Source organism: Clarias gariepinus, chromosome 18, assembly GCF_024256425.1.
Source record: "Clarias gariepinus isolate MV-2021 ecotype Netherlands chromosome 18, CGAR_prim_01v2, whole genome shotgun sequence".
Lineage (NCBI taxonomy): Eukaryota > Metazoa > Chordata > Actinopteri > Siluriformes > Clariidae > Clarias > Clarias gariepinus.
Genome location: NC_071117.1, coordinates 14,823,924 through 14,834,572, shown reverse-complemented (window position 1 = coordinate 14,834,572; position 10,649 = coordinate 14,823,924). Strand labels below are relative to the sequence as shown.

Here is a 10,649-nt window from a genome sequence, read left to right as displayed (position 1 = left end):
TTGTCTGGGTATGAAACCTGCACAGTTTGAGATCGCCAAACAAGATAGTTGGAAATGTCCTTTGTGTAAATTATACAGTTGTACTGTAGATAAAGATGTAGAGTAGACTGTAATTGTTTTTTTTTTATTTTGTTGTTAATGAATGTATGAAAGAAAAATAGTATAATTGATTATTTAGTTGTAAAGTGCTATAATATTTGAGGCTATTTATTGTTATTAGTTTCTTGATATTTTGATAAACACAGTACAGTGTTATGTAGGGATATAGGGGGATGTACTGTAGGGATATACTGTAGGGATAAAGACACACGAAGACTTTCACCAGCTGGTGAATGAGTGAAGCTGATTGGTTGCAGCATCTTTGTTTAAAAACAAAACCGAGCACGCGGAAGATGCGACACGTGGTAGACCCCGCAGATAGTCAATACACCGCCGTCTCACTTAATGTTGCCATGACAACCGTGTCAAACAGTGACCCTATTACGCGGTAACGATCTCCAGATCTCATCACCAACAATTTGTTGAGGAGTAGAACGAGTGTTTATTTTAAGGTAGAAAGCATCCACTTTATATATATATATATATATATATATATATATAATTATTATTTATCATTTATATTATTATTATTATTTATCATATATATATATATATATATATTTTTTTTTTTTTTTTTTTTTTTTTGGTCTACGTTGCAGGGAGCGGGCAGCCCTTGTCACTGAGCGATGGAGAACACCGAGGAGCTCCCGCGTGAGGAGCTGTTAGAGATGTTATCCTTTCTTGAAGATATTAAAACCGAGGCAGTCGAACAAGAACCCGGTAGGAACAATGCGAAATATCAACAGAAACTTCTTTCACTCATTCATTCATTCATTCATTCATACAAACTGTAATGTAATTCCATTGTTTGTTTGTTTTTTTCATTACAGACAGCAGTGCGGGAGCTACGGCTCCCCCTGTCGGTGGAGATGTCGCAGTGCAGTTTGAAGCTTGTCTTACTTCAACTGAGAAATTACACGCCATAGAACAAGAACTTAAATATCTCCTCAGTAACGTCGACGAGTTTTTGAAACGCCTCTCCTACAGGTGCAGTGTGCGCACATGTGTTTAATTAATGCAGAGGACACACACACACACACACACACACATAGAGAAAAGCATGCGAATCTCAATAAAAGCAAAACCCAAGCTCTGGATCAAAATAGAGACCCTAGAGCTGTTAACACACACAGATACTTTAGACTCAGTAAAATGTTATGAGTTAAAATGAGATATACTGTACAGTATCTTCCTGCTATAGGAACCCTTAACAGTTACCACAGTAGAACAAATAATGAATTTAAGCACAAATAAAGCACTAAATGTAGCGCTAAAAGTACGTTTTTGCAATTGGTGGCTTAGTGGTTAGCACCGTCACCTTGCACCCATCAGGGTCTGGGTTCGAATCCTGCCTGTGTGTGCATGGAGTTTGCATGTTCTCCCCATGCTTAGTGGGTTTCCTCCCACAGTCCCAAGACTTGCATTTTAGGCTATTGGCATTCCTAAATTGCCTGTAGTGTGATGGATTTGCACCAGGCCCCCCTGCGACCCTGTATACAGGATTAAGCGTTATAGATAATAAGTGAGGGAGTGATTTTGCATTTTACATAAGCAAACCAAAAAAATATATATATTTGCATGTTTTTTGTAGAAACGTTAATACAGAGAAACAGTGTTTCACTCGTGTTGTGCCAGCATTCCTGAAGACGTCCCAGCCATTTTTTATCTACTTGGAGTCTACCGCCCGCAACAGATCACCTGGCCGACCTTCAATGTCCCAGGAGATACGTGACAAGGTATAGGATCACATCAATCAGACACAAAGGATGCATTTTAACAACTGCTTTTAAAGTGAAGAACTGATAAATACAGTGAGCTCTTGATTTAGATTAGATTCAACTTTGTCATTGTGCAAAGTACTTGTTGAAAAACGTCAATAAATAGTAGATTACTGTAGTAGTAGTAATAGTAGTAATAATACTACTAAGGGTGCTAATAATTCTGGAGCTGATATATACAGTATTAAGGAGTGCACAGGGATTGTGAGTCCTTAATAATCTTCATAAATCCAGCCACTGTGAAGTATGGAGTATTGACTCAAGATTCACTTTCTCTCTCTCACACACACACTCACTTACTATCTCTTACCTGTTATTAACAACAGCTGTTGCAGTTCTCTCAGGAACTGTGCAGTCGCACAGAGCACCTGATATTAACTTATGCATCACATGGTTACCTCACCCTGGACGAGAGTGATCCACTCTGGTAAGACACTGTTTCCTTTTAGTTATTTCTCAGAGCAAGTTCTGATTATATTGACAATGTTGATCAAGCTTGCTAGAAAAAAAAATACAAAATACTTTTAGTTGCACAAAGCATTAGTTAATACTACTCGTAAGATTTTATGCACAGTCCTTGTACTCTGATGTTGATGCTGATGATACATGGTGAAATTAAAACGTAGTTAGACTTGTGCATAATTAATGTTTATCACCACAAACTGAAGCTGAATTTTATGTTTAATTATTTTACAGGCTGTAAAATTTGACTAGAGTTGAAAAAAAGAGATGTGGCCGAACATCAAAGAAAAAGTTTAACAATGATTAACACAGAACACATTTCAATTAAAGTAGTGTTCAGGTAGGTCAGCAGTTTGAAAGAAGGCAATTAAATTATTTTAATCTTACAGTAAATCCAGGTCTGCATCAAAATTATGTTGTACTTTATACTTCCAAAACATTATAAATCATGTATAAAAAAATCATAGAGAGGATAAAAAAGTGAAAGTTAAACAAAAATTATATACTGTACATACACATCTTTTCCCTTGTTTGTTTAAAGCTCATGATCATGCAACACTGCCCCCTAGTGGAAATAATCCGAAGCAGCAATTAAATAATGTAGCACTTCTAACATTTAAACTGTTATTCTGTGTATAATAGAATTTGCTTTGGATCTGTTGACCTACAAACATTCATTGGTTAAATCCATAACATTGACTTTACAGTCCGGTTGGAGCAGGGAGAACGTACCATAGAAATGAAAAGTTAGAGCTGTCAATTACCTAATTCTTCATCTCAGTGATGTACAGTAAGTCAAATACACCATAAGCTTTTAGAGACATGGGACTAAAGGACTGAGCAGCTCATTCTCAGACTGAGAGTGAAAGCAATTCCTAAGCCAGAAAAATGTAAACAGATGCTTGTAAACCACATGGCATTATCAGAAATCACAATATCTTAAGTAAAGTTTTATTCTCACAGCTTTTTGTATACTGCACATTTAAATGTTTTTGACTGTATGAGACATGGGGGAATCAAATTTTTTTATAGGTTTAATTTTTTCTTTTCCATCTCTCCCAGTCGTTCTCATTTCCACATTGGCAAGTGTGAGGTGGAGAACATCGAGCTGTCAATCTTCCGTTACTGTCAACCCACCCCACTGCTGACCCTGACCAGGACGGGACTGTACAAACGCATTCGCTGGAATGTGAGGCGAAATCACATGATGCAGGCAGAGAGAGAAGATGAAAACAACAGGACAGACGATGTGGCACAAGAGATGGAAGGAGAACAAGGTGCAAGCAAAGAGGGAGGAAACAAAGACATCACTACAGAGTAGTGAGTGAGACTGTGAGAGGATCAAATTGCCATATTAAAGTGTTTGCACTATTATGTGCATAAAAATTAAAATAATTGCATTATGGACTTTATGCAATTATTTAATCACCAAAAGCTGCAAGTTATTATAGTAAATATATACATAGTCTAAAATGTATGTAGAGTTTGTCAATATTTTAATTTAAGTTATTGAGGTTATAACTAAAGGTTGGCACAAACATCCTTTAAATAAGATTTTTTGTCTAATTATTAGCCGTTAATCTAGAAAAATAGGTATGAATACTAAATAATACATTTAATAATTACGTGTTGCAGTTTAAATTTCATTCAAATGACTGTTGCTTTGCAACAACACGGTGTAGTAAAAATACGATAAAATACTTTTTCACCTTTGCCCTGTTGTAGTTACTACCTCTGCCATGAGAACGTCATCTTAGTGGAGGGAGAGACACTAGGAGAAGAGAAAGACAGAAAGCCAGGGGAGGAAACACTATTGATGTGGTCTGTAGGGAAATGGGAACCGATATATACAGACTCAGGCACTGAAGACATCAGTGAATGGTAACGGGCTCTCCACACAAAACATCATCTCTTAATAAGGACAAGGAGGGAATTCATGACTAAATCTGTAACTGTCCTCACACAGTGGGTCATTTGTACATAACCAACAACTCGGGGCTAAGGTTATTGGGCCATGTTCACAAAGCAGCATTGTAGTGCTGTTGAGAATTAGCATGATGGATTTTTAGGCTCACAGTGCGCTAAGCTGTCCAAAATAATTAGATAGATCATCCGAGTCTGAAATAACCCTGCACTCCTTGTATAATTTACACTATATAAGCACAAAGTACCTATATAATAGAACTTGCTTTTTTATATCTATGAAAGTGATGTCTTTATGTTTCATACACTGGAGAACCCGAAACCAGACTCAGGGAAAAAAAAACAAACAAAAAAAACTGTCTACATGTCTGTCTGTCTGGCCAGGTTGGCACGGTATAGCATCTAGTATTTTTCTTTTTTAAATTATTCAGCGCATTTGCCTGAAGGTGGGCGTGGCCTCATCACTGAACAAGGTTTTACGGTACTTAGATATCGAATTTAATAGTTTACTTATGCTCATAAAAAAAGTTGCTTATATGTTAATATTTTAAATTTTAAATAGCTAAATTAAATATTTTCACAACCAACAGTGCCGAAGTGAATTTTAGGACGTTGGAGTGGTTTTAAGACCAAAATTAATCTTTAGCCGATCTACTTTTTTGATTTATGCGTGATTCTCTCTTCCATTACTGAACAATGAATGTATTCGGCTGACAACAAAATAAGTACAACTCAACGCAAACAAGGTGCAAGACACTACATTATTTTATTTCTTTGTATTTATAAGTTAGGTAGAAAGTTCTGCTGTACAGAAAGACAGGCAGACATGTACATGAGCTTCAATGTTTTTAGCTTTAACCTTTTAAACTCTAATCGTCCATGGGTACTTATGCTAGTCAAATATATTTTAGGGTACTGTGCGCGATTCCTCAAGGTGAGTACAGCCCTCTGCTGTATCTGGGCACGCAAGAGCCGTCACCCCGCGATGCCACAGACTTGCTCCTGGAGATGCTCCTGTCAGAGGCTGGATCAGTGCAACACAATCCCATCCCACAAGAGTGAACAACAGGATGTCAACCAAGAAAAATCAATCATTCTTACATGATCAGTATGTTTTTCTGGCCTTCTGTTCACTTGTTAGCATTGTTGAAATTATTACAATCACAACTGCTGTAAAAAAAACAAAAAAAAACCCACAAGAGATGTCAAATTAACAATTTTACCCTTTATTTTTTTTCCTTTTAGCACTGAAACAGACACAAAGTAACTTACACAGTCTAAAAAATAAACCGAGCTGCCATGGTTTAAGAACATATGCAAACTAAATACAAAAATACATTCCTTCATTTTAAAATAAAATACAAAAATACACACAAAATAGTACAGAATGAAACTAAATTTCTATTGTGCATAATATCACAGTTCATACATACAAGTTTTTGGGTTTTTAATAATTCTGATCCCTTAGTTTGTCCTTGATCCCTGATTGTTATTTACAGTGAATTATTAAACATTAAGTCCAGTGTGTTCGACATCCACTAAACCTGAAATACTGGCATCAAGGCATTAAACGTTTATTCCACACAGTGATGACAGCAACAGTAGTACTGGTTAAAGACCTGGAGATTAAATTCCCTGATTGCAAATAAACCCATAATGGAATATTGAAATATTAATAAAGATTTACAAATACCTCAAATTCGTAAAAAACAGCTACACAATTTTAATCTAAACTTTGACTTAAAGTTTGAATTTTAGACAGTTTTTTTGGACTAGACTATTCAGACAAACATATCCCAGTTATATAAGAAGTCTTATATCACATCTATGCACAGTTACAGTGAAGACAAGACATCCAGGGGAAAATAAAATTCACAAAAACATGTACAAATACGACATTTCACAGGAAAGGGACGTTACATAAAACATTACAAAACTGTTTAAAGAATTGGACATGTACAGTATGCTTCACATGAGTCTAGGGCTGGGTACCGATCTTGAATTTTTTTTATGGAACTGACCAACGTTAATAAAGCTTTGAAATATGCCTCAACTGATCCAGTAAACATGCAGGCATGCATACAGAGACAGAATGTTGTACTTCAAAAAGCATGACTACATTGTCCATCACATAGGTGTAAAAATGTCCAAGTGGACAGAAGTAGGATTCCATTTTAATAGGCTTGATGCCAATAGCATGTGATGCAATATATACAGAAAGAATTTGCTGCCAAGACTAGCCATGCAAAGAAATGAATGAAACCCTTGAATACATGTAGAAAAAATGTAAACAGGATGTTGTTCTGTGTTCGACTGAAGGACAGCTTTAAAGTCCATTTATCAGTACAAAACCTCCTCTAAAATCTTTATCCCCAGATTCCCCCTAAATCAATGCCTGAACTGTTTTCAACTAAAGGGTCCGGCAGCCATGTGGTAATATAAAAGGTTCAATTAATTTCTTACTTTTATACACCAATTTTTGTGGTGTATAAAACAGAACTTCCAGTTGTGGTAAAAATATTTTATACAGTTAATCTGCACAAGTATATAAAATTTCATGTTGTTGAAATATAAAACACAATATAAAAGAGGTGAGCGTCAAGTTAAACCCCACTGTGGTAAACAGGTTACTACTCATAAAATGTCTTTGAGTCTGTAAACATGCAGAGGAACCGAAAAATAATCTTAAATGTCCACTTTAACAAAACAAAAATTACCTGTTGCTATCAAAAAGGAAAAAAAAAAAAATCACCCAGGAACCGGTATCAAATTCTTGAACGATGCCCAGCCCTACATCAGTCACAGTGCAGGATAACATAAAAGATGGCAAATCTTTTCACACAAAATGAATTCACACAAAATTACGGTTTGGATCTCGGGCATTAATGAGGCACAAAAAAAATGTTTATGGCTTTTGTCAGCGCTGCCCAACATTAAGGGTTTGGCACATCACTGTATGGGAACAGTGTAAGTTATGTTCATCTATAAAAATATACTAAACAAAAGAAGAAATAATCAAGAATTATAAGTAGCACCATTCTCCTACCACAGTGTGAGCCAATGTTAAAATTAAATATGAAATTTCCATGTTAGTGCAATCAGTGTTTAAAGAAGGGACCGAACGACATGACGTATTCAAGGACATCAATTTGCATGAGAGCCATGTTTTACGTTCAGCCACAAATATGAGGCCGCATGATGAAAATGAGATTTCATACCAAAATCCCTGAACTCGGTCATCAAAAGTGGCCCAGGAAGTTTACATTTAAGAAGCTTGTGCATTTCAGTTTTATAAAGTTTGCAGAGCACCATTTTAATAGGTCTTCGGTTAAAGAACTTACACTTTTGATCAGGTTCTGGCTTACTGGGATAAGCTTAATTTTACCACAGTGCGCTGCCAGAATCGATGCAATCTTTCGGTATGAGACTTTATGCTAGGGCTGGAACAAGGCGTCCATGTGAGAGTCCTCACCTCCTGAGTAAGTCCTAAACATTTGACCTGATGGCTTAACTGTCCCCACTAGCATCAACTATACCCCACTATACTGTATCCCTTCATGGTCCTATGTATTGCTGATGCCTGGTATTCCTTCATATTGCGACCAGTTAGCTGGAACATTGAGACAGCAAACTCTAGCCTTTAAACTATTCTTTTACTCCGACTTAAAATACTGCATCCGTTAAAAATTTTAAGTTAACAGCACCAGAGAAAATCATTCTTGGCTAATCAGATTAACGCTTTAACACTTGATCCTAACATTATTAGTTAATTCAATTGCTTCAATTAGCTTCCATGCTTAATAGTGCCAAAACATTACAAATGAGGCAAGACATGTCTTCTACTCTGCTTTACCCAGCTAAATGATGATGTGTATAAGGGAAAGACAGCCAGATAGTTGCAAAAAAAAAAAAAAAAAAAAAAAGCTATAAATGGATCGCTGACTCAGAGCTGGTGTGATGTGGCATGACTGACTGGCTGAAGCAGCAAAGTGTACAAAATAAATTCCCATAACAGTGTTGGAGTCAGTGCAGTCAATTCGTGGTTATGCAATTGGACTTGGTGGATCAGACAAGGGAGGAAATAATAGCATCAGTGACCAACACTAACTGTTTTTATATCATATGATTAAATTGATGGTTCTGTTAAAATTAAGAAATTTTTTTTTTAAAGAAATTTGTTCAAAATCAGAATCTGCTAGATGCTTCTTATGTCTAACTTTTCCCCTTTTAGCCTGCCTGCCTCAACATTAGTCCTTAATGATGAGTCTCTAGCTCCACTACTGTCCACTCTCCTTGTGGAGAACTGCCAGAAACCTCAGCTGAGAAGCTGCTAACAGAAGTCACTGTGGCAGAAGGTGGAGTAAGTGGGGGCAGGTTCGGCCACAGACTTGCCTCTAGAGGGCTCAGTGTCCCAGCTGCCCCACCAGGGAAGAGCAAAAGTGGGGAGCAGTTGTCCCCATTTAGCAATAACGTCTGGCTTATCAGCTGCTGGACAATATCGGCTTTCTTGCTCCAGTCAAACTCTATAGGAGAAGGCTGATTGGGAGAGGTAGATCCAGAAAGAAGAGGACATTCGAAGGCCACAGAGAGTGTTAAGCCTTTGTGGTCCTTTGCAGGATTAAGAGATTGAGGTGTGCTCTGTGATTGTGAAAAATCTAGGTTACCTGAACTGGAGCCTACCTCTGTGTTGCTATTTCTCTCTTCAAAGGAGCATTCATGCTCCACCTTTACTTTCAACACTATTTCTTGCTCTTCATTTTTTTCCTCAAAGTCCTCCTCTGCATCACTGGTCTCTAGTGCCTCATAGATAGTGCAAAGGCCAGAAGGCGACATAGAAACTGTAGGTAAATTCTTCTGGTGGCCGTTTGGGTGCCTACCTTGTTGTTGCTGTTGTTCCAGCTCTAGTTGCCACTGCATGATCTGCTGCCTTTGCTTCAGCTCCTCCTGTTGCTGTTGAATTTGCAAGTGGAGCAGATCTCTCCTCTGTTCCTCTAGCTCCTTTTCTTTCTTCTTCTGGTTCTCCTGTTCAATTCCTTCCTCCTTTCTGTTTTTCTCCTCCTTCTTCTCAACCTTTGTTTGCTGTAGTTGTCTTTCAGCTATTCTGCTATGTTGCTCCCGCCGCTGTTCAATCTCCTCTAGCTGCTGCTGATGTTGTTCTAGCCGAAGGAGTTGAGTTTTGCACCCCTTATTTGGCATCCTGGGGGGGAGATCAATAGGTAGACGGGTCACATGATCCACCCGTAGTACAGAATGATGCTTGGGTGGCCGGGTCACGTGGACTGCGCACACCTTTTCCTGCTGCCAGGAACAGATGTCACCTCCTGTAAACACAGCAAATAGTCCAGTAGAAGTTTGTAAATATCAGTGAGATACCAGTACCAAGTATAAGTAAAATATTAAACAGTAAATGAAAGATGAAAAAAATAAGTTGGTAGTGGAGGACTGCAGAAAGCAGGGCACATAAATAAAGCTCAGGGGAAAAGTCTATTCAATAAACATTCATCATAAGAATTTTTGGTGAGAATTTGTGCAGTGGTTTTTGTGCAATGAAAGCGGCCACACCCTGTATATGCAGTAACCACAGACTATTGTGAAAAATAAAAAAGCTTGTGTTTCTTCAAACAAAACCCTTCAAAACAAGGCAACTGGATGAACACATGCAAGCACCATGCATATTACAAAAAGGAGCAATATGTGCAAATAGGAAGGAGGAGCTCACACTCACAAAAGCATGCCTCAAGCAAAAAAACCCATGTGAACAGTAAGATCAGTGAGCAGATCACTGTGCTTTGTGCAAGATGAGCCAGTGTACAGGTAAACAATTAGGCGTCCCAAATTGGACAGACCCAAAGTTTCCTTTCGCAAGTCAGTGCAAGTCCTTCATTAAAGAAGCTCATCTGACAACTCAATGGTTGGTGAACAAAGCATAGCATTTTGTCAGCCCTAACTGGTGGGTCAAGATGAACAGCAGAAGAACCAAACCACATGGAGATGAAGGCATTAAAAAGGGTCAAAAGAGGGAAAGGACAACTAAGCACCTTGGTATGAATGAGATCCGAAGCCTCGCAGATCTCATGCTTTCTCCTTCCCTCTGGGCCGTTCAAGTAGGAGTCAGGGTAGGTGGAAAAAAGAGGCAGGGAGGGGTACACCAAAATAGAAATGGAAGCAGACTGGAATAGGAATGCAATGTCTGGACTCCAGTTTTCAATAAATGCAACATTAATTTATTATACCAAAGTGTGTTATTGTGATTTATGTACTGAAAAGTGGTAAGGCTGCCACTACAGAACGCACCATGTTTTAGAAATGAAAAAGAATAATAAAAATATATCAGCTATCCAGTAGTTTAAAACAGGAATACAGTTTTCTGGCTTATTAACTGCAGGC

At 37.8% G+C, this 10,649-nt stretch overlaps 2 protein-coding genes across 2 annotated transcripts; one reads left to right on the top strand and one right to left on the bottom strand.

Annotated features, from left to right (window-relative positions):
- The first annotated feature begins 229 nt into the window (after positions 1-229).
- c18h19orf67 (chromosome 18 C19orf67 homolog) lies at positions 230-5,324 on the top strand. The gene is made up of 8 exons (XM_053476759.1): positions 230-551; positions 699-819; positions 930-1,086; positions 1,691-1,835; positions 2,204-2,304; positions 3,402-3,659; positions 4,065-4,220; positions 5,174-5,324. The coding sequence occupies exons 2-8, from the start codon at positions 726-728 to the stop codon at positions 5,322-5,324; spliced, it is 1,062 nt and encodes a 353-aa protein (XP_053332734.1). The 5' UTR covers positions 230-551; positions 699-725.
- Positions 5,325-7,806: 2,482 nt separating this feature from the next.
- Positions 7,807-10,531, bottom strand: LOC128506216 (transcription factor SPT20 homolog). Its single transcript, XM_053476557.1, has 2 exons — positions 10,301-10,531; positions 7,807-9,583 (listed from the first exon to the last, which is right to left on the bottom strand). Exon 2 carries the CDS (start codon positions 9,456-9,458, stop codon positions 8,517-8,519), a length of 942 nt encoding a protein of 313 aa, XP_053332532.1. The 5' UTR covers positions 9,459-9,583; positions 10,301-10,531; the 3' UTR covers positions 7,807-8,516.
- Positions 10,532-10,649: the final 118 nt, after the last annotated feature.